Source organism: Archocentrus centrarchus, chromosome 7, assembly GCF_007364275.1.
Source record: "Archocentrus centrarchus isolate MPI-CPG fArcCen1 chromosome 7, fArcCen1, whole genome shotgun sequence".
NCBI classification, from domain to species: domain Eukaryota; kingdom Metazoa; phylum Chordata; class Actinopteri; order Cichliformes; family Cichlidae; genus Archocentrus; species Archocentrus centrarchus.
The window spans coordinates 28210495-28233799 of NC_044352.1; the positions used below are offsets into that span (position 1 = coordinate 28210495).

Consider the following 23305-nt stretch of genomic DNA (forward strand, 5'->3'; position numbering starts at 1 on the left):
CGTCACAGCGTGCAGACAGCCGGGGAGGCGGATCTGAAGGAAGACGGTTCAACCCACTCCACGGCGTGTCTGAGCAAAATGTAACATGGATGAGGAGGTCGCTGAAAGTTGGGAAGAAGCTGCCGATAGTGGGGTAAATAACCAATGGCTTAATATAGCTTCGATTGAAGACAAATATACTTCTGGGTGGTTCTTTTTAACGACGGGGTTCGCTTTAAGGAGTTCCCATAACGCTGTTCTACGTTAATGAGTCTCACGGGCCAACAATGTGGCTAAAGCTAACGTTAGCTGTAAGAAACTTGGCGAACAAGTACCGATAGCTCGATCCGAGCCAGGCTTAACGCGGACATAGATAGCCAAACGACCTTAGCTACTTGAAGTGATTTTTTTTTTCTGTTGAATATTGTTAATGTGAATGAGTTGTAGCTAACGTTTGCCAGCTAACCGCTACGGCTTCCTTATACGAGCCAAACCCCGGAATTCCAACTGAAATGCTAACGTAATGCTAAGCTAGCTATTTACTTCTCGCACAGAAAGTGTGTCAAAAATTTTCAGTTTATTTGTCGGCTGATGCATGCACTTCGCACAAGACTACCAAAGCCCATTTCCCTACCCAACCTTGTCTTATATTCAATTCGGCATACATTTTTTAAAACTTTATAACTTATCTTGGGGAAAATGACATCGACTCTGTCCGCGGTTGCCTCACAGCCGAAGCAATGCCGTCAGTTTAAGGAGGTGGAAATGTGTCTCAAGCTTCTTTAGTAGTAGTTAAGCTTCTTTAAATGGGCACCGCTACGTTGTCGTTCATTTTAATGGGGCCTGACTCAGAGTGGGCGTAATGCTCAGTGATTTCTTTTTTCCTTCCCCTACTTAACAAGGCTAGGTTGTTGCTCGACTACCATTTCGGCCATGTTGTCAACTCGTTCCCGGTTTTAAATCTAGTTATGTCACCAAACTGGTCAGTTGGTGTCGCTCAGCCAGCGTTAGCTAGTTGTCGTCACGGGAGTTTGGCTCGTTATCTGATGACAACAATAACGTGGCTCTGGAGCTGAGGCCGGCCGGAACTTCAGAAGCTCCTCGGGTTAAACTCGCAGGATGTTTTAGCGTGTCTTGCTGTGGTTAGACGGCACCTCTGCAAACGTCTATATTCAGTTTGTGTTGGCAACATCAGGCGGCTAATGTTAGCTGGCTGAACACGCAATCTGTTATGACTTGGCAGCTGTCGTGCACATGTATAAATAGCTCGTAACTGAATCCTAACTTCAGTCCACTCTCCCACTTACTGCCGGCCGCACTTCTTTATATCCCAAATCAATCTTAAACATTTTGTTTGTTTACATGTGTACTCATGCACACTGCTTTCCACACAGGAAATGGAAAAACGGTTGGAAGAGAAGCTACGGATCAGCCAGAAAGAAAAGTAAGGTTTTAAAAGGCTGGAAAAATAAAGTAGCCAAAGTGTTTGTGTGTTCTTGCTCGTGTTTTTATTGGTTATGGCAATTCCTGCTTACGTTAACACAACTGAAAAGCATTTTTTGGGCACTGTCTCCCTTGCTTTAGTGTAGTGGCCTTTTCCTGTCATGTTGGTAAACTTGCATGGACGGTTTCTTGTTTTGCTTCCAGGGAGTCCAGCAATGCGTCCCGATCTCTGTTGAAGAAAACCATGGTAATACAGGACGACTCCTTACCAGCGGCACCCCAACCTCAGATACGCATTTTGAAGCGGCCTGCGAGTAACGGGTCACTGACCTCTACCCTGAATCAGAACAGACCTACACCGCAGGTCAAATCTTTGGCCCAGCGAGAAGCGGAGTATGCCGAGGCCAGGAAGAGAATACTGGGCAGCGCTTGTCCAGAGGAGACGCCTCAGGATAAGCCCAACATAGACAGGTAATACTCACTAAATACAATTGAGGAGTTTTAATCACAGCCTAACAAAAGCTTGCTGGTAATTGTTTGTTATATGTGCTGAAGACTGAGGAGTCAATTAAGAGTACAGCAGCCTTTGAATAGGCACGGTTGTTTTAAGTTTTGGTTTGTGTTTCAGTCTAAAACGCAAGTACATCTTAGTAATTTCAAAACAGTTTTTATTCACAGTTTTGATTTGACTGTTATAATCTATACTGTTAGTGCAGTGTTGAATTAGGATAAACAGGACTTTTCAGAACACATTAATACGGAAGACTTACTGTCCTCCCATTCTGAGGACCACAGCTGGTTAATTTTTGGGGGGCTTTGGTAGAAACTGTCAGTGATCACAGGAAGCATTCTAATACTTTCTGTTATATTTAGTCAGATAACCTGATGTTATTTGACTAAAAAAAGGGGAAGTTCTATTCGTTTGATTTGAATTTAGCCAAAATCAATGTTAATGCAGCCAAAGTGCAGTGGTGTAAAACTCCAATCATCCTGTTGAAAGTTTGAGCTGCATAAAAATTCTTTTTAAGACAAAACTGTAAAATCATGTGCTGGAACTTGTGTCGCGTGACACAAACAGGAATCATATAAGTAGGACAGTTCCAGAGAAGGACGTCCATTCAAAAATAAAAACAACAACTGAACATTGCCAACTGGCAGCAAGCTGTGAGCATTTTGTGTCAAGCTGTTGGCATGTGGAAAAGGCTGCTGTCTCTAATTTATTCCTGTTTCCTCCATTTCTGCCAGACCAGGGCACAATAACTCTACACTGCCTTCAGAGGACACCAGATCAAACAGTCACACCGTCCGGCAGCCAGCCGGCCCAGACGGCACCCAAGGTTTCCGACAGCACAGATAAGTGCACCTAGAGGGCCACCCAGCCCCTGAGGGGAGAGAGATCGAGGGTCCCCTGAGAGCAAATGCAGTACTGTATTCTTAAAAATTTTCTTCCTTCCGTTCCCAAACACACAGGGAGCTGTAAGTACAGCGTCCTCACTGCCAGTGTCTTCCCACTCACAGCCGTCTGGAACCGACAGGGAGCGAGGAACTCCAGGAAGAAGTCCAATGAAAATATGCTCTCATCTCTCCCCACTTAAGTCTGTTTGGCACTGTGATTATAGACATCTTCTGGACTCACTGTGATGATCCCCTTTAAGAAAAGCCCCTCACCTCCATCTCTGTCTCCCCTTCAGTCCGAAGTGGCTCCATCTGAGGACGCCATTAAGGACAAACGGAAAGACTTAAACAAAGGACGGCTCAGAGGAGGAGAAATGAGGGGCTATGTCAAAATGAGATGAGCTGGTACTTGTGCAGCAGCTTCTTCCCAGCAATAAGACTTCACCTTTTGTTTTTAATTTTCAGATGTTGGCTCAGTCAATTTTTTTTTTAATCATCTTTCTTGCTTTATCAAATTTAGGGTTGCTCTGATATCTAACGAATATAGGCAAAAGTACGTCACATTATACACCATGAGAATCTGTTCAGAGCAGTATTTTATATTGAGGTTCTTTTTTTTTTTTTTTTTTTTTTAAATAAACATAGCAGCTGCGGTTTTATGAATAGGAAATGCTTTTCCCACCTTTATTTGGTGGCAGAATATTAAAATACTACATTTTGTGTTTTCTTGTGTGGTTTACACACTTGGAACTGCAGCTTGTCTAAAAAAATAAACACACTGTTAATGGTGAGTACTTGACCGAGATTTTAGAGCTATCAAGACAGCACCTAATATGTAAATTGCCATTTGTTTCTTAAAACAGGGGTTAGGGGTTGTGTGTGTCAAGTTGTATAACTGACAAGGTCTGTTTACGGTTTGTTTTTTTTTTAAGCTTTTTGGCTGTCTTCCGTAGATTCTCTTAATTTCTATTTAAAAGCAAAAAAGAAGATAGTGGATTTAAGTCCATTTTAAGTAGCTTTTCTGCCTTTTTTTTATTTTAAACAAGTTGGCAGAAATGTCAGAGCAGTGTTTTTAATTAAAATGAACCAAAAGCCCTTTTAAAAATAAACCTAAAATCCATTATTTGAAGGTGGTGTTGGCAGCAACTCAAAGGAGGGTCAGATGGTGGAATGAATTTACTGCTGTACCTCTCGAGCCTCGCTGTCGCATCTTCACCTCGTCAGCGACGTGCTTCTTTTCTTCACGTACCCCGCTGAAGTGCAGCATGTAGGAACTCAGGTCAAGTGAACGAGACTGAATGAATGAAATAAGATTGTATTTTTTTCCAGCAGGTGTGATTGCTCAGACAGCTAATGTCCGTATTTATGCTTGGGTTGGCACTTAGAAACCATGCTCTCTGAAATGCAATGTAACTGAAATGATGTCTTTGCCCCAAGGTGTATGAATGTTGGGCGTTTTGTTTTGTTTTTCACTGTTGGTATTTTAGTCACAGAGTGGTGATTGATGGGCCACTGCTAAAATGGAGCCGTTAGACAGCTCGATCCCATCCGGAGAGCAGTTGGCTGTGTGGCTTTTAAGGACCATTGTCTCCAATAACTTATTTTTTTTTTGTTTGTTTACCTTTTTGAAACAGAGGAGATCAATAAAGCCATATTTAGCGGTGCAACATCATAAATACAAAAAGTTCTGACAGTGGTTGAATTCAGCTTGTGCCTCCTGTATCACATCTTTACTTCCTGGTTTTTTGGTTGTATTACTGTATTACAAGAAACTGAGGGTGAATTCACAGTACTGGTAAGCAATTTTTGTTCGGGAATTCTAGCGGCAGAGCAGGAGACGGGTTTAGCCGAGTGCAAACGCAAACTGCCTGTAAATACTTTAATAAAATGATTTGGAAAAAAAAAAAGTTCCAGTTAATTGCTTTGCATTGGAAAACGAACTGAAAAATAGTTTAAAACAGACTTGCATCTTACATAAAAATAGTTTATTCTTAGAGGTAAACATGACTCTGCATTGTTGGTCAAGTTTGGACATCCACAGCATAGTTTGGTTTAGTTTAGTGTCCAAGAGAAGCCAGGCTGATGCTAGCTACAGTGCACAATTGTATCTGTGGGGGACAGAGTTTGATTAAGAGGTGGCCATGACGTGGAGTCGGACAGAAGAGCGTTCAAACGTTTATACTGTTTCTTGGATGGACGCTTCCCACGCAGCAGTCGAAAGCATTCCAAAAGACCAATGTCTATCAGCACCTGGGGAAAAAAAGTAGTAATGGTACAGTAAAATTAAGGATTCTAACAATATACAGCACTGTAGACAAGTGCAAAAGCCACCCCTCAGTTCTTTGTATTCTGCTAGGAAAATGGGAAATGACTGCAACCACTGAGACCACTTCTGATGTGGCTTCAGTGAGCAGTAGATGGATCAACTCTCTCAGTTCCTGTGCTGTGCTGTAAAGTCAGCGAAAAGGTTTGATGGGTCTAGCTTGAACAGTATGCATCTATGGTGTGAATCTGAACATCCTAGTTCACGTCGTTCTCGAGTTACGGCCAACATTAACGTGGAACAGCTGACCCTCAAGTCTTTTGCACAGCACTGCACCTCACTTAAAGATGTCATGAAAATCTATAATAGGACCTCATTACAACAGACATTTTCCCAATCTTTCACAACTCTTGTTGGTGCTGCTAATGTAGCTTAGCAAATGTCACTCACCTCCACAACAAAACAAGTGAGGAAGTTGAGAGCAGCCAGACTAATAAGCAGCAATTTAAAATTCATGTCAGAGAAGTTGTACAGTTGAAGTATCCGGCTAAAGAAAGGTCCGGGATACAACACGAGCCAAGTCATCACGCCAAAGTGGATGAGCAGCAGACAGAGGAAAACCACTGGAAAAAGGAGAGAGAGATCCCGTCTGACTCGACTGTTCTGCATCTTTGATAAGTTTCACAAATAATGTTAGACTTCAATGCATCACCCTTACAAACTAAAATCTTTGACCTCTGAATACCTCACCATTGTAGTAGAGGGGTTTCTTGTGGGGGTAACTCTTGGTGACTACCACTGACATGATGATGTACTGGAAACCTGATATAGCAAACACACTGGTGTTCTCCATGTTTGGCAGATTGGCCGTTCCAAACTGAGTTGAATTGAGTGGAATATACCTAAAAATAAAAGAGAAGTACAACAATTACAGAAATGAGATGCTGGTCCTTTTCTAAATCTGCATCTGAACACAGATCCATTCAACAATTTTCTTTAGGGTATTCTGATGGGAAATAAAAGCAATTTTACTGACCAGTCCTCTGAGGTGGTGATGAAGAGGGCAGACAGCTGGCCTAGAGTGATCATGCAGGTGTGAATGAAGAGGCTGCCTAAGACAGGTAGGGCCAACAGACTAGCTGGGGGTCTGGAAGGGTGCAGCTCCTCACTAGGGCCTCCTCTCCCCATCACGATGGCCAGCAGAGTCACCAGAAAAAAGTCGCAATACAGGAACTGCAGGTCAGCTACGCTCGTCTTCACCTGGACACATGCATCAGGGATAATTATTTAGGGGAAAAAAAACTGAGTGTGATTTAGGATTAATTTTGACTCAATGGAGTCGACTGAACTGTGGTTCTGTTTGGTCGTTGGTGGTACAGATTTGGCTAACAGGTTGCACTGGTCACATCTAATGGGCTACCAAAGTGTTCAACACTTTTTCTTTTCAGCTGTACAGTATATATTTTAAAGACATCACCAAAAGCTCCACATACACATATGAGTAAAAAGCAAACGATTAACTGCTTATAAGACTGACAGTTAAAATAGCTTTTGTGCTATAAATGGATGGAAATGGTTCACTAACCTGACAGGGAGACTTGGACTGGAATGCACTGCACTTTGGCTCATGCTGTTTTATTGATATTTTTGGACACTCATTAATTTCTCACTACCCGCAGAGATAATGTGTGGTGTGTTAGCCTCATTTCTGCTATACAGTACCATGAAAAAGTATTTACCCCCTTCCTGATTTACTTCTTTGTATATCTGTCACACTTACATGTGTGAAAAAAGTAATTGCACCCTAAACCTAATAACTGGTCGTGCCACCCTTGGCATCAAGAACTGCAATCAAGCATTTGTGATAACCGGCAGTGAGTCTTTCACTCACTGTGGAGGAATTTTGGCCCGCTCTGCTTTGCACAATTGCTTTCATTCAGCCACACTGGAGGATTTTCAAGCATGAATGGCCTGTTTAAGGTCATTCCAAAGCATCTAAATCTCATTTAAGTCCAGACTTTGACTAGGTCACTCCAAAACCTTCATTTTGTTTTTTTGAGTCATTCAGAGGAGGACTTGCTGGTGTGTTTCAGATCATTTTCCTGCTGCATAACCCGAGTGCTCTTAGAGCTTCAGGGCATGAACTGATGGTTGGACACTCTCCTCCAGGATTTTCTGGTAGAGCAGAATTCATGGTTCCACCAATAACAGCAAGTCGTCCTGAAGCAGCAAAGCAGCTCCAGACCATCACACTACCACCACCATGTTTTTATGAAATGCTGTTAGTTTTACAGATGTAACGGGACTCAAACCTTCCAAAAAAGTTAAACTTTTTTCCTCGTCAATCCACAGAATGTTTATTCCAAAAGTTTTGGTCAGCAGTGGTTTTTGCCTTGGATGCCATCTTTGCCCAGAGGCGAGTGAGGCCTGCAGTTCTTTAGATGTTGTTCTGGGTTCTTTTGGGACCTGCTGGATGAGTCGTGGACTCTTGGAGTAATTTTGTTAGACCAGCCACTCCCGGGAAGGTTCATCACTGTTCCAAGTTTTCTCCATTTGTGGATAAGGGCTCTCACCGTGGTTCACTGGAGTCCCAAAGCCTTACAAATGGCTTTGTAACCCTTTCCAGACTGATAGATGTGAATGACTTTGTTTTTCAGCTGTTTCTTTAGATCATGGAATGATCTGTTGCTTTCTGAGATCTTTCAGCCTGCTTCACTTTGTCAGACTGGTTCTATTTAAGTGATTCAGCTTTTGATTTCTTGATTCAGCAGGTCTGGCAGTAATCAGGCCTGGGAGTGCTAAGTGAAATTGATCTCAGCTTTTCAAAACAATGCAGTTAATCACAGTTAATTCATGATTTAGCAAAACAGGGCAATTACTTTTTCACTCAGGGCAGGTAGGTTTGGGTAGCTTTTTTCCCTTAATAAATTAAACTATCATAAAATTGAATTTTGTATTTACTCGGGGTGTCTTTGACAAATATTAAAATTTGTTTGATGATCTGAAACATGTATATGTGACAAATGCACAAAAAAAAGGAGAAAGAAACCAGATATTTTTTCACAGCACTGTAGCTGTTTCTCTCTGGAGTGTGTCATGCTGGCCTAGAACTCTGTCAAAGTATTACAGGGTTTTAATTTTAGTGCTTTTCAGCAAGTTTCAATGTTTAGAAATATTTCAAAAGCCCTATAAGCTATGATTACACTGACATATCCTGTTTTCTACCATCCACTAATGTAACTAAACAGACAGCAACTAGGGACTCCTTTTAGTATTTATATAGCTTTGGCTGCACAGGCAGCGTACTTGTGAGCCCTATTAAACTTTTTGTCACACATTTTTTTTTTTTGAAGAAACTGAATTAATCAACTAGCTATGTCAGGCACATAATATTTCATTCAATTCCATTTTATTTATATAACGTCAAATCACAACAAACAGTTGCCTCAAGGAGCTTTCTCTCATATTTAGAATCTAAATATGTTGCCAAGAGAAAACAAAGAACTCTAAAAGGAGGTCTCGAGAGCTTGAAAAAGGTGACTGAACTCTAATTTCTTGAAGACATTTCAGCTCTTATCCAAGACGCTTCTTCGGTTCTAAAAACAAAAGGTGGAGAGTCCCAGGTATTTAAACCCTAGTGGGGGGTTGTGAAACCACTGTGGCCGGTTTTCCACCGATGGGGTTCCGGTGCCAGTATTTGAACCGTTCAGCGGTTTTTCCACCATGAATGCACTCAGTGCTCGGCTGAAACGTTTGCACTCTTCGGCTTCCGTGTCCAGACGAAGACCCGCCCACACTCATATGTAAAGGAGCAGTTCACAGAAACGCAGGCCAGTTCTTAAGCGTTTCGCCGGTTCACTGAAACCGACACCAGCACTGGCACGAGAACCAGCACCTCAGCGGTGTAAAAGTAGCACGTGAGACCTTGTCCCCACACATAAGGGCGTGTGGGGGTTCAGGTGCCTGGGAAGGGAGCTCAGGACTGTGTCGTAGGTGGCTGACAGTGTCTGTTCAGTGATGGTTATTCGCAATGGATGTAGATGGCTTCTTTTTCTCCTCTTTCAAACCATCTGTCTTCTCAGTCCAAAATGTGAACACTGGCATCCTCAAAGAGTGTCCTTGCTCCTTTAGGTGCAGATGTACAGCTGAGTCTTATCCTGTGTTTGTGGAGCAGCTGTTTGGTCTCTCCAATGTAGAGGTCCGAGCACTCTGTGCTGGTTATCTTGTGATTGGTAGTTTTGTCCTTAGGATGAACCAGCATTTGTCTTAGGGTGTGTCTGGGTGAAAAGTAAACAGGGATGTCATGCTTGGAGAAAATTCTCCTCTCTGACAAACCTGCTAAATAAGTGACGACAATGTTCTGTTTGTCATTCTCAAACAGGAGCTGGCTGAACTTGGTAGAAGTTATTCAACTGCTTGCTTTAGAGGCAGAGTATAAGGAAATGAAAGAAGAGTGTATGACAACAGCACTCATGTATCAAAGTAAGAAATATGTGACTTTGAAATAATTAAAAACATTTTGATTTGAAACCATAATTGTGAAAAATGACCCTTTATTTGCTAATTGCCTTTTTTAACTTTATGTTTTTTTTTTTTAATTAATGACATGTAATTAACTCCAATCCCATTGTACATCCTGTATAATGACAATAAAGGCATTTTATCTAATCTTTATTATGATTTTGTTGTTTAAATTATTTCAGAAATTGTTAATTAATTTCAGAAATTTTATCCATATGATGTACATTTCGGTTTATTTCTACAATGAACACTTTGGGCTTCCGTAACATGTGGATGGAAAACTGCCAGTGTATGGCAGCATTAAGCTGAAGCTGATTCACAGCGATGGAGCAGAGAAAGATGGCTACTTAAAAAAATGTAAAAAATAGGAAGTGGAGACCCCCTTTACTGCTACTCACTGTGTAGAGGATGAGGACGGAGCAGAACTGTATGAGGCTGTACAGCGCCATGAATCTAAAAAGACTGAAGGAGGTGACCAGAGAACATCGGCCCTCTCTGAAGAGACAAAGAAAAATCCACACATCCACACAATGACAAGTTTGGTTGGTTTTCAAAGACTTCACCCATATGCGTGCTGTTTCTCTGCTGTCTAAGGCTTTTAATCTTAGTCCTTACCTGATAAGCAGAGGCACGCAGCTGATGTTTTCAGTCTTGGAAGTAAAAGGTGAAGCGACTGAAGCCTCAGCTTCAGAAAGAGAAACCCCAACATCAGCAGCTCTCAGTGCCCCACAGTCATTGGCCCCGTCCCCACACATACCCACTCGGTAGCTGCAGAGAGAAGCAGTTTCACAGTTAATATTGATCCTTTATTATAAAAATGTCAAATACTCCAATCGATTATTCCATGCATAAAGAATGGATTAATGGATTGTGGGCATGAGAATTTGATTCCTTCTTTCAGTATATTTCTACTGTGCATTTCCCTTTTGCTCTCCTTTTGTTTCAGCTCCTTCCTTGTGTGTGTGCAAGCAAAAACTGCACTCACTTCAGTTTTTGCAGCTCCTTCACGAGCTGGGTTTTCTGGTCAGGGGTCATGCGTGCAAGTATCGTGGCTCTCATCAAAACCTGAAGTGACAGCAGGTCAAGTCATTAGTGCATCAGAGTGGTCCACTGTCAAATAATTCCTGTTTACACAGTTTACATTACCTTTGGAAGATACTCAGGGAAGTGGTCACAGAGGGCAGCAAAGGACTTCCCATTAATAGCTAAGTGATAGCCAAAACCACCCTGATATAAACCCTGAGAGTGGAGGAGAAAACATCAATAATAGTTACTGAAATTCACCCTGCCAGTTAAAAAATGTAGGCCATAGCTGCACTTGTTATGCATGCAACTGTGATAGCAGCAGATACCATTCAAGTTGTTAAACAAATATGAGAGAGGATATGAGAGAGAATCAGCCTCTTGTAACATGATGATGTCTTCAAAGTTGTATAAATATGGCTACAGTCACACTGAAGGTAAAGAAGGAATTAGCTAGATGTCATTTTTACTGGAAGCCAGCAATCTGAGGTGTCAACTCTACTTCAGCACTGTGATCATTTACTTCCACGTTTGCAGACACACACACACACACACACACAAACCCAAGGATGACGTCAATGCAACACTTCAAGAGCAACTCTTTCACAATGAAGCTGTTTTGTAACTTTATGCCTGATAGTGTGAATGTAACAAATATTTTAGCAACAATCCAGACTTCAGTGTCCCATTCAAGCGACACCAACCTGTGTGACGACCTCTGCTGAACTTTGCCCAAAAAGAGCCCTTTCTTCTTCCAGGCTGAACCTCAGGGTGGGCATAGATTGGGCCGTGTGGGGGGTTGCAGTGACAAATATCACCTTCTCATCAGATCCCACCATCCCACAGGTTTTTGCTACATTAACTGCTGTTAGAACATTGTCCCCTATGATTAAAAAAACAAAAACAAAAACAGGATTAACCATGACAGATAAATGTGAAAATGTTCAAGGCAAAAACTAAAGAAACTATCTGTGCTGATCCCTGCAACTTATAAAAAGAAAAAGAAAAAAATCTAAGTTGCACAGGTGGTGGTGGTGAATAAAAAATTATTTCTCACCAGTGACCATAACACTGCGAATGTCCGCCAGGCTCAGGATGTTAATAACGTTTGCACTCTCGGGCTTTACCAAGTTCTTCATCATCAGCAGACCCAGGAATTGCACGTCTTTCTCTACTTCCCCTCTGTGGATAAGCACAGACAAGCTTGATTAACATGCAGAGCTAAATGTTTTCGCTAATTTAAAAAAAAAAAAAAAAAAAAAAAAAAAAAGAAGAAACTGAGGAGTTTTGGTACCTCAAACAAGCCAGAAATATAGACTAGGCTCTCACCGCTCAATGGTACTCAAGTCCGAGTTCACATCTAGTGATTTATACGCGACTGCAAGAACCCTGAGACCTTCACTGGAGAAGTTATGCAGTTTGCTGGAGAACTGTTCTGGCACTGTAAACATGAGCATCTCATTTTGTGTAAATTTATTATAAAACAGGCAAATGTACTGCCAAAAAAAAAAAAAATTCATTACAATTCAGTACAAATGCTGCACATGTTTAAAACACAAAAGAATGACTTTCCTACATTTGACTTTAAATAAAACACATGTGAGCAAATGTTACTTTTAAAAGACTAATGTCAAGTTTGTGACTGAACCTGTTTGAGGTTGACAGAGGCTGGCCACCATCTCTGGGGATCCTTTGATGAAAGCAAAAGCTGAGCGCCCCCCACGAGCCACCGTCACCACACTCATCCTCTGAAGGGCCGAGGAGAAGGGAAACCTTTGCACAATGGCCACTGCCTCGTTTGTGGACTGAGAGCAAAATGAAAGAAAAATGAATGAGCAGACTGAAGAGTTGATGTAGAGTTGACATTGCTTAGTTGATGTATTTTCATATATTCAGCTGTCCCGACTACACTGGAGTTCCAACTGTGTCTTTCATTAGAAAAGACCAGTTCCTTTAAATCTCATAGGAGCATGGAACCAGCAACGTTTAGAAAGAGAAATGCTATTGCCCGTGAAACAATATTACAGTCAGTAAGAGCTTTCTTCACTTTAACAAATCCTATTGATCATCCTATATTAGTGATAGTAGGGATACTCACAGTTCCATAAGGTTGTTGATTAGGTGGTCTCATAACAGCCAAAACTTTGTGGCCTCCAAACTCTGCATCCAGCACACTACCATCTCCATCTGGCTCCTGGAGAGTCTGCAAAAATCAGAAAAACATGAGTTGTAATTCACGTTAACATTTTTATATTGTGCACTGAAAGTGAAAAAGCCTCCAAGCATACATTTTCAACAAATATTGAAAAATAAAAAAAAAATAAAAAATTATATACAAGATTAAGAACTTGAAATGATTCACATAAGTGTCAATGAAACATACCCAACCAGTGGACTCAACCATCTTGAGCTCCAAAGGGTCTCCGAGGGGCTGACCTTGCAGCAGCGTGACAGTGTGACAGCAGGCCAAGCCAGACTGCAAGGGCCCTGGAGGCAGGTGTCGGGGCTCAGAGACCAGCTCTGAGAAACCAGCAGGCCCCCCCTCCATCACCCCCCACACATCCAGACCCTCCTCTGTCAGTGTTCCTGTCTGGGAAAACAAATGTACAAAGCAGCAGCAACGTGTAAAGCAGCAGTGACTCATCGCTAAGTACACAGTAGACTTCTGGTAACGCTCTGCCTCCTCACCTTGTCAAAGCAGAAGACTGAGAGCTTGCCACAGATGTTGATGCGCGGTGGACTGATGCAGAAGATGCCACGTTGCTTTAGCCTGCGCTGGGCGTAGATGGTGCCAGTAGTGATGGCAGCAGGCAGAGCAGGAGGTACTGCAATGGTCACAATATCCAGGCTCCTAATAACCAACTCCAGCCATGTCACCTGGACACAGATCCAACCATGGTACTTTACTATATAAGTAAAACATGTTAAAAAAAAATATGCTGTCACTGTACACGGCACTTACATTCGATCTGTAGAGGATCACAAAAATGTAAATGGTCCCAATGAGAGCTGCAGCAAGAGGGAAAATATTGGAAAAACTTGATTACTGGTCAAAAGGCTTTGTGTCATAAAGACAATCAGGTTGCAGTTAAAGCTCCTACCAACTAAAGCCAGGATGAGCACGAACTTGACAGCATCTTGGTAAAAGCGGAAGTTGATTGGCTGAGGATATAAAATGGAGCTGACCAGGTCACCTTTGGCTGTGAAAAACCCTGCAGATAATACACACAACACAAGTGGTTTGACTCAGAGCATAAACAGATCCCCTTCAAGTTGCCTTGTGCAAATTTTTGAAGTGGAAGAAAATGAATGGATGGAAGAAAGTCTAATGTGTCTTAGTACCTTCAACTTGCATAATAAGTACTGAATCAGATCAGGGGTTTGTCAGCTCACCAGTGCTTGTGACCACAGCAACAGCCCCGTTACCTCCTGGTCTCCCTCCTTTGGCCTGAATGAGCTGCGTACCACAGAAGAGGGTGTTTCTGCGCTCGGCGTCTGAGCTGTACTTCCTGTCACTAGCCTGCAGTGGTGTTTTGAGCACTGGGACACTTTCGCCTGGACACAGGGATGACGAGAACGGATTACTGATTCCTCAAAGGCAGGTAACAGTCAAGCTTATGAGTTGCTCAAATAAGCGTGTGTCTGTACCTTCTTTTTGACAGGGTCATATACTAAACAAACATTCCTTGAAGAACTAAAAATGGTGAAAATGGCTTTAGGTTCTGCTTGGTGGTGCCCTAGAGCTCTGTTAATTACCTGTGAGCATGCTCTCATTGACAAGACACTCCCCAGCCAGCAGAGCAGCATCGCAGGGCAGCAGCAGACCTTCCTGAGGGATGATCAGACAGTCGCCGGGGACCAATTCCACCGAACTCACACACTCCTCCTCTGAGAAAACACACAGCCCAGAATAGATGTCTGTGTTGAGAAGAAAAATCTATTCTCTGCTGCATTAACCCACGAGAACATAATCTTGGCTCTTACCAAGCTGCTCATTTGCTACTTCCCTTTGCAAATGTTTATCCTCATGACCACAGTCCTGCAATAATTTGCTTAATGTAGTAAGTGTTTTTCTGGTACCATATGTTTACCCTCATAAGGCGGAGTGGCAACAAATTATATTTTCAGTCTCGCTCTTTTATAAAATTCTAAAGCTGCTGAATATTGTTGCTAACCGATTAAACAAAAAGCTTAAAGTTTCCCTGTGGAGTTTTTCTGTTTACATTCAGTGTTGGTTGTTACAACATGTTTCCATTTGAGAAAGGAAAAACAAAGTTACGCCAACTGCATCCATTAAAAACCAATAAACACATCGTCAAGGTCCTTGAGCACAGAGGTGCACAAAGAGAAGGCCTTAAAGGGGAGATCAGCCAAACTAAAATTAGGTTGTTGTTGTTTTTAATTTCATGAGGAAAAACTCAAAAGTTTCTCAAAGTACCTGTACACTACTCGCCTGTGGTGGTTTGTACTTTCACCTGCCATTTAGAGTGAATGGTATTCTATAGCACACCCTTTCATGTTGAAATAACTTTACAACTGATCCAACTGATTTGACTTCAGAGCTTTTGACATTCTGTTTCAACAGAGTGCATTTTTTTCTGTGCAAATAGAATTCATTATTATTTATTAATTTGTGACCACACCTAATGTTCTTCTATTGTCACATGAAGCACATTAGACCTGGACTCCCCTAAATGTCATTCTAAATATCAATCAATTAAAAGTTCCACACAGATACACAATTAAATTTATATTAGAAAACTTTGACTAAAAAAAAAAAAAAAACCCTCACCTCCTGAGCTCCTGCGTATTGTGACATTTGTGACCAGCTGGGCCATGTTGCGAAGAGTGATGCTTTGCTGTTGAGGTTAAATAAAGCATATATACCACTATTCACTCACTTCTGCAGTTAAACCAAATCAGTTACAATTCAAGTGTTTTTCTCATTACAGGCTCACCTTCCGGGTCTCATAAAGTGAAATACTAATAGAGATGACAGAGATAATAAATATACATAAGGCGTAAAAATAATATTTATCAATTAGCCACAGGGTGATGCTGAATATCTGGAACACGTAGAAAGGGTTGAGGACCTACAGACACAAACAAAAAAAGGTACAATTGGACACTTAATGCCAGTTTTTAATAAATTATTCATTCAAATATTAAAAACCACAACAAAAAAAGAAACTGATATAAATAAATGTATCCATCCCACCTCCTCAAACAGCAGCTTCATGTAAGGCTTCACAGGAACGTCAATAAGGTTGGGGCCATATATGGTTCTCCTGAAATGATCCGTGCAGTTGATTACTCAGCATTGCCCTCTGCGATTAGGGAAAGTGTTTATTTCTTGATTCTGCAGCCTTTCCTACCTAAAGCTCTGCTCCATGGGGCTCAGTCCCTTTTGGAAGACATGCAGATCTTTGCAAGTCCAGTCCTCATTGAGGACACTGCAAAAAACAAAACAGATGAACAACAAGTGTATTATAGTATTAAAAGGGTGTGTTCTGGGGTATTTTCTTCTTTATATTAGAAACAAAAAACTAATGACTTTAGTTAAATCCCACTGAATTTGTTTTTTTTCCTATTTCAGTACCTAACACGATAGAACGCGCCCTTCCTTTCCACCCAGACATAACGCAGTCCTTCAAACAGGTAGAACCGCAGCAGAGTTTTCTGTAACACAGTAATGCTAACTTTCAGATCTTGGAAAAATTCCAATCAGGACAAAAGATTCTGCTAAAAACTCTAACAGTTCACATCTGCCTTACCTCCCTCTTGTACAGCTGAACTGTATCTCTTGATTCGGCATCCTCCAGCTGGCCAAGCAACTCTAAGCTGGAAGGAAACAACCAAGTTAGATGAGTTTTGTTTAACAGTTTGCTTTGATACGTGTACATTGTTGAAAGGCTTCAAGTGCCATATGGGTATATAGATAAAGAACTCACCTGCCCTCCTCCATCTCCTCTGTGAGGACCTCCACCACATGCTGCTGGCCAAAACTGTCCTGAAGGAAAGGGTTATGCAAATACACCTGTGAGAGCTGGAAACTAGACACCTGACTAACTAAGACAGGAAGCACCTAACACAGAAAGGAGCCATTCAAGCTGGGTGATCAGAATATCATGAGACAAAAAACAACAAATATTAGACGAATTAAATAAAAGGTATAAATGTTTAGCTCAACCACACTAGCCAGAGTAAAACTATAAACCACAGACAATAAAGGCAGATAAAGTACATGTAAATCAGGCTGGGATAATAGAGACCAGGAAATGGTGAAGCAAGATAAGCTAGCCCTAATTAGACCTGATTTTTAAAGGGCAGGATTTTAAATTGCAGCTCTTTGATCTAAGGTAAAATGGACCTATGATGTTTTTCCTAATTAACTGTTACATACATATAACATATACAGTTGAACCTGTGGTTACTCGTATTAAACCAGTTTTCAAATAATGAGGACAGTATATGTGCAAGCAATCCCTGTGAGCCAAAAGCTCAGACCTAAGATTGTTATTTTCCAGCCTTGATAACCTTAACTCGGTCATCTCAGGCAGACAGCTCCAGCTGTGAGCAGAGACGCTTCACCCACCTGCTGTTCAAACCTTCTGTTTACATTTGGCAGCCAATCAGAAGACAGTCGGAGGGTGGCCTTAATGAGAGAGGGGCTAAATGAGCTTGTTTTCATGTGGTGCAAACCTACTCTTGTAGGCCCAGTTTCCCATACAGGGATTATGTCTAATCCTGGACTAAATACTTTTTCCTGTTTTGGTCTTCAGTGACTTTTTCCTTTTAGTCTAAGACCATGCTTAATCCATGACTGGGAAACTAGCTGGTAGAGTCCAAGAATACAAATATAAAAATGGAAGCTGGAAATGAAGTCCCCCTTAAAACTATAAGTACGATGTGTTTCTGCCATATATTTCTTGACAGGGTGTAAAAGACATTCAGAGACTTTAATATTAAAATAATATTAAAGTTTGGCCTCCTAATGCCCTGCATCCACATATGGGGACATTACATTTTGACTTTGCTGCACCTCATACTTCAATCTGCACAATAGTGTTTTATACTTTGTTAAGCCATGTTGACTTTGCTGTGTTATGCTGTAAAATCAACCCACTGTCCCCAACTGAGGACTTTTCTTTTTTTTTTTCCTTTCTTTCTTTTTTTTTTTTTTTACATAAGTATGTAACAACCATGTAATAAAATACAACTTCCTGTTCAAAGTGGAAGCTCAGTTTACATACATATCAGGTCCACCTAATCACAAATATCTTGGAGAAATTTCGGCTGCTCTCTTATTCACAAGGGGTAGCCACAGCAGGTAGCTCGGCAGGGTTTTTCATTGTAACAGTTACAATTGTTGCAGGAAATCTAGTTTCAGTGATAATGCCAGCTGTCAAGTTCAGTTAATTTCTGCATAAGAATTGTTCATTATTATCTCACTCTGAGAAGCAGAATATCCGCCAAAGCCAGAGGGCAGGAGCTGCAGCGGGCGAGGACGGCAAGCCGTGGGCGCCAGTGAAACACAATCAGGAGGACACCCAAGGACAGCAGGGCAGCCAGACGACACAGCCACACTCGCCAACGTACCCACTTATACCCCTGAACATCCTGTTGAGGGGGAGAGAGCCAGACAGCCCTTTTAGATTAAAAAACCTGTTCATTTTCACATTCACGGAGAGCTTCACTTCCATAAACATAGTTAACTTATCAGCAGCCAGACAACATGTTAAACAGCCACTGTGAGCAGCCAGACTGTGTCAGGTGGCTATTTTTCCTTCAGAAGTGAGACTAAAAGCACATGTGAAAGAAAATATTTATAGCAAGGGCACAGCTCTAAGTTCTACAGCTACAGGTGACAGGTGTCAGGCACAACATCAAGCAAGCAAGGCACACTACTATTACCACTTCAGCCTGTCAGTCTCTGTACAAGACTGCACTTTTACTTATGTAGCATCTGCTTTTCCCAGTTTATCCTTTTCTTCTCTATATCTAACTCACGGCTGCTATAATAAAAAATATATGGATGGTAATCAGAAACACTCAGCAGGTTCTTACCATGTATGAGTCGGGACTTAGCAGGGGGTCTCGTGGACAGAGTGAGGGGAGTCCACCCTGCAGCTCTGCCACACTACCTACAGAGCAGGATGTGAAGGGTTAGTAGTTCCTCTATTAAAACATTAAGCTGAACTGACCAACACAGCACACACCTTCAAAGTCAATATTAGCAAAACACACTACAAAGTTCCTGTCTGGTCCATGCTGCAAACTACAAGATGATTTTCTGTTATGTGGTACATCTTGAGTAGCAATTCAGATACTATGATGAAACCAGGGTAGGTTTTGCCTGCACAAACTGTTTAAGCTGAGCATTGCATGTTCCATTGTGGGAAGGGAGGGGTTACAGCACTCTAGATTATTAAGGTTAAAACAGTGTTAGTGACTTGATTTGCTTCATCTATGGACTTGCAAATAATAAAGAATGCTTCAATGTAAACGATGATTAATTTCAGGAAACTACACATTACTGCGGGAGATTCAAGAGTCACCATAAACTGTACTAAAGTCAATAAACGCACCTCACAAAGCGCGAAATGCTTTGAGGTATTACAGAAACATTAACTACAAAGGAGTAACGCACGCAGTGCCTGTGTATTAACAGCACATAATAAAACAAAAACACCGTAAAGTTCAACAAAGAAAGCGGTTTTCTGGACAGACTTACGCTTCCAAACATCTGGAAAATATCAAAAAGAAACTACCTTTCTTTATTCTGAAAGCAAATTTAAGGAAGGAACCGACCTTACCTTCAACTCGCGATTACGATTAAACGTTTTCCGAAATAACAAAATTGGGGATTACAGCAGTGCTTAAGATCACCTTGCGGCTGTGCTTCTGCTCCTCGTAGCCTGTGTGTACTGACTCGGGCGCTTCACGCCTACCGGTTTAACCGGCTTCCGAAACAACCCTGCGACGCGAAACGTCATCCAGACAACTTAACACAAGGTATTTACTTTCAGTTTAATTTAATTAAATTTAATTAAATTAAATTTAATTTAATTTACTGCTGTCATGAGAAACGGACAGGATAGTTACATTAAAATAAAAATATTAAATTTTTATGTAAATTTAGCCAACAGCGCAGCAGTGACGTTGGAGCAGACTGGAGCCCACCCACTGCTCGGGGTGAGGTAACCATGGGAACAGCACGGTAATCGAGGACAGCAAGGGGTCTGGACAATATGAGGGACATCCAATAACTAACAGCGGTGTTTTACACCATAGATATTATGTCTGCCCTCGTTTTAAAACCTCAGTAACAAGTTGATCCGGTTTTTATCCGAGCACACAACACCACATTGTACTACCAACATTTCAGACACAAGATTCAGTGCCCGTTTGTGCCACCAATCAGCACCCAAGCTGGATGTTGCGGCAACATTGTGGACAGTGGCAACTGTAACTGCGCTCTACCTTTCTTATAATCAATTTTGCTACAAGAGGCAGCACAGTTAGAATACCATCTGGAAGGCCTGGGTTCGATTCCACCTTGGCCCAGGCCCCTCCCTCTCTCTGTGTGGAGTTTGCATGTTCTCCCCGTGCTTTCGTGGGTTTCCTCCGGGTACTTCGGTTTTCTCCCACATTCCAAAGACATGCACTTACTGGGGTTAGGTTAATTGGCTACAATAAATTGCCCATAGGTGTGAATGAGAGCGTGAATGTGAGTGTGAAAGGTTGTTTGTCTCTCTGTGTTAGCCCTGTGACAGCTTGGATAGGCTCCAGCCACCCCCCGCGACCCTGAACAGGATAAGCGGAAGCGGATGGATGGATGGATGGGGAAAAAAAAAAAAAAACAAAACTCCAGAGGAAACAGTTACAGAAGATAAAATCAAATCCCCTCTCACTGCCACAGATATCACAAAAGACAGAAGCTCAAAGGATCCTCAATATAAAACCATGGAATAGTCTGTAACAGCAAACATGGAGGTATAAGTATAACTTTCAAGTGGGGGAAAGAGCCTTTTAAAGCCTTATTTTGGGATCAAGGTCACCAAAATGTTTAATTGGTTTCTGTTACCCTACATCCTTTCACTTCAAAATCAATTGTGGTTTTGTTGGATTAACAGAAAATACACACACACACACACACACACACACACACACACACACACACACACACACACACCAAGTTCTCATTAAAGCAATACTTTATGCATGATAAGTAATTGTGCTTATTGTAAAGATCACCACAATCACTGCATGCTCATAAGAGGAATTTGGTGTCCTGTTAATTTGTCTACACAATCTGCCCTGACCTCAAGAAATAACGGAGTCATCTGTTTTGTCATGCCTGTAGTACAGTCATGTGACAGATTATCCAAGTTAATTATTTTTACCAAATCACATGCCAGCTTTGGTCTAACTAGGCCATATTCAACTAAAAGAGGCCTAAGAAGTATCAGCTACTCGTTTAAAACATACTGGGCTTTGATTCTGAACTCATTCACCACATTTTTCTGTGCACTGAACTATTTGGAATGACTCATTTAAAGACATGTTGTTACTCAACAGGAGCTGCTGTTTCTCAGCACTAAAAGTGGCACTCGATTTCATCTGGTCAAGAGTCACCAATTAATTCAAATACCTCACCCATATAGATTCTGTCATTACCAAGTATCCATCATGTTGTAATCCTGTGATTTTTTTTTTTATAAGTTGTAGAATAAATTGTGAACAAACTTAAGAAAGACCAGACTTTCAGTTTCACCTTTAAACAGAACTTACACAGAGTGAACTTTCTGCAGTGTCTAGAAAAAAGGAAACGTGTGCAAAAGACCAAACAGGCAGACACAAGAAAGTCAGCTGAGCTGAGGATGCAAAAACCATCTTGACATCAAATAACACAAGACTGGGCTTCCCTGCCAAGACCAACACCCCGTACACTCAAAGGATCAGCAGCCCATCCTGAATTGTATTAGCAAAAGTAGGGGAAAGGTGAGGTGTTTAGATTATACAGCCTAAAGAGATATGCATTAATAATTCACCTCCAAAGTATTGTTATTGTCTATTAATACCAAAACATTTGCCTGTCTATAAATATAGCATTATTTAAAAAACAACCAAAAAAAAAACAAACACTTCTCATGTTCCTTCTTTCAAATGTTGCTTGGTATTGCTACATCTATCACTACAGCTTTCTTCCTCTGTTTGTCCACCACTACAATGTCCGGTTGGTTAGACATCATAAGTTTGTCTGTCTGTATCTGGAAGCCCAGCTTTGTCCAGCCATTGGTAGGATTTTTCAATATCACACACTTCTTCATCAACTGGATAGTGTAGTGGGAGCACTACTGTCTTTGGAACAATAGGTCAGGGATTTGAATCCCAGCCAGGGCATCCATCCAGTAAGGGTCCCCAGGCTAGGCCCCCCCCATACTACCCAAGCCTACCACAAAAGACAAAATATACATATCGCCAGCTTTAACAAAATCCACATCAGGTACTGAGGATGATATGTGGGCTACTGATACAGCATAAGTGGACAAGGGATGAGAATAGGGAACTGTTGGAATGCTGCTACATGTGGTATGTGGAACCTGTGGATTCTTTAACATCTAGACAAACATCCAAACAACTAGTAGCTCAGGGTTCCATCATCTACAAGAAATACACAATCCCAATTCTGGCTCAGTAAAAAGGCTGAGGTATGCTAATTACACAAGAACTGGACTGAAAATCAGGTGCAACATGTCTTATGGAGAGAAAAGGTCAGGCGAGAGGTACAACAGTGAGTGTCTGCAGCTATCTGTAAACCACGGTGGAGGCTCTGTCATGGTTTGGATCTGCATTTCAGCCAGTGGTCCTGGAGATCAAAATTGATGGAATTATAAACACAGAAATGCCATCAGATTTTGATCCACCATGCAGTGCCATCTAGAAAGAATCTGATTGGCAACGGCTTCATGACAGTGTTCCCAAACACTGCCAGTGCAGTAAAAGCACACCTGGATACAAGAACGGACTGTGGTTAGAATGTCGTTGAAGAAGCCTGAAGAACTATTCCTGAAGACTACTTAAAGAAATGACAAGAACGCTGCCTGAGAGAGTTCAGGCTGTGTTCAAGAATAAAGGTAGTCGTAGCAAATATTGACTTTCACGCTTGTTAGAATTGTACAAACTGTTCTTGCCTTATATACTGTATTTATGTTTATGTTTGCACATTTTTTAAATAAATAGCTGACACAATGTGACTGTTAGTTGCTGCTATCAGCAGTAGACACTTATCAGCACCGATCAGCCTTTAACCGGCGAGATATCACACTAGTAGCTAACAGTTAGCACTGTACTTGTTTACAGGCTGCTCCCTGGAAGCATTTACACAAACTCACCACGTCTGCTCATCCCGACGTAAGTTCCCGCGTACCTCTTCTCATACCATCGTAATGTTAACGATAAACAGGTTCCCCCTCACAGAGATAAAGGCTTCTTTGGAAACATTCAGCTACCCTAACTACAATGACACTTATCTACGGAAAGTCTCGTGGTCCAAAATTGTGACGACCACAGAAAGACCCCCACTGTGTTAGCGCCAGCGAATTAGCTGTGGTCTTCTACCACAGGAAAATGACCAAGACTGCGGTACACTTACTTTTAAACTGTTGGTAGTTTGGG

General features: G+C 41.6%; 2 protein-coding genes across 5 annotated transcripts; one reads left to right on the forward strand and one right to left on the reverse strand.

Moving 5' to 3' along the window:
• On the forward strand, positions 1-3462 carry szrd1 (SUZ RNA binding domain containing 1). The gene is made up of 4 exons (XM_030734379.1): positions 1-133; positions 1374-1423; positions 1627-1893; positions 2668-3462. Exons 1-4 carry the CDS (start codon positions 86-88, stop codon positions 2777-2779), a joined length of 477 nt encoding a protein of 158 aa, XP_030590239.1. The 5' UTR covers positions 1-85; the 3' UTR covers positions 2780-3462.
• An 842-nt stretch (positions 3463-4304) lies between these two features.
• Positions 4305-23184, reverse strand: atp13a2 (ATPase cation transporting 13A2). Of its 4 annotated transcripts, none has more exons than XM_030734373.1 (29): positions 23023-23184; positions 18692-18768; positions 18077-18244; positions 16576-16634; positions 16399-16465; positions 16224-16303; positions 16000-16077; positions 15843-15912; positions 15583-15717; positions 15417-15483; positions 14381-14512; positions 14018-14179; positions 13726-13836; positions 13587-13633; positions 13313-13501; positions 13008-13214; positions 12723-12827; positions 12273-12429; positions 11954-12065; positions 11682-11806; positions 11329-11507; positions 10748-10840; positions 10587-10666; positions 10217-10369; positions 10000-10096; positions 6117-6340; positions 5831-5982; positions 5531-5703; positions 4305-5067 (listed from the first exon to the last, which is right to left on the reverse strand). In XM_030734373.1, exons 1-29 carry the CDS (start codon positions 23033-23035, stop codon positions 4903-4905), a joined length of 3477 nt encoding a protein of 1158 aa, XP_030590233.1. In that variant the 5' UTR covers positions 23036-23184; the 3' UTR covers positions 4305-4902. The 4 variants fall into 4 exon arrangements, with proteins under 4 accessions (XP_030590233.1, XP_030590234.1, XP_030590235.1 ...); XM_030734374.1 differs by lacking the exon at positions 23023-23184 and adding an exon at positions 19441-19577; XM_030734375.1 differs by lacking the exon at positions 18692-18768.
• Between the last annotated feature and the right edge of the window lie 121 nt (positions 23185-23305).

What these genes read in the sequence shown, in the direction of transcription:
- atp13a2 (XM_030734373.1), bottom strand. An exon ending in TGATCCTCTACAGATCGAAT is followed by an intron (nt 13,502 to 13,586) that starts GTAAGTGCCGTG and finishes ATCTGTGTCCAG; the next exon opens with GTGACATGGCTGGAGTTGGT. An exon ending in CCGTCCTCATCCTCTACACA is followed by an intron (nt 6,341 to 9,999) that starts GTGAGTAGCAGT and finishes GCATGTGTCCAG; the next exon opens with GTGAAGACGAGCGTAGCTGA.
- szrd1 (XM_030734379.1), top strand. Translation starts at nt 86, where the DNA reads ATGGATGAGGAGGTCGCTGAAAGTTGGGAAGAAGCTGCCGATAGTGGG. An exon ending in AAGAAGCTGCCGATAGTGGG is followed by an intron (nt 134 to 1,373) that starts GTAAATAACCAA and finishes CTTTCCACACAG; the next exon opens with GAAATGGAAAAACGGTTGGA. An exon ending in GATAAGCCCAACATAGACAG is followed by an intron (nt 1,894 to 2,667) that starts GTAATACTCACT and finishes CATTTCTGCCAG; the next exon opens with ACCAGGGCACAATAACTCTA.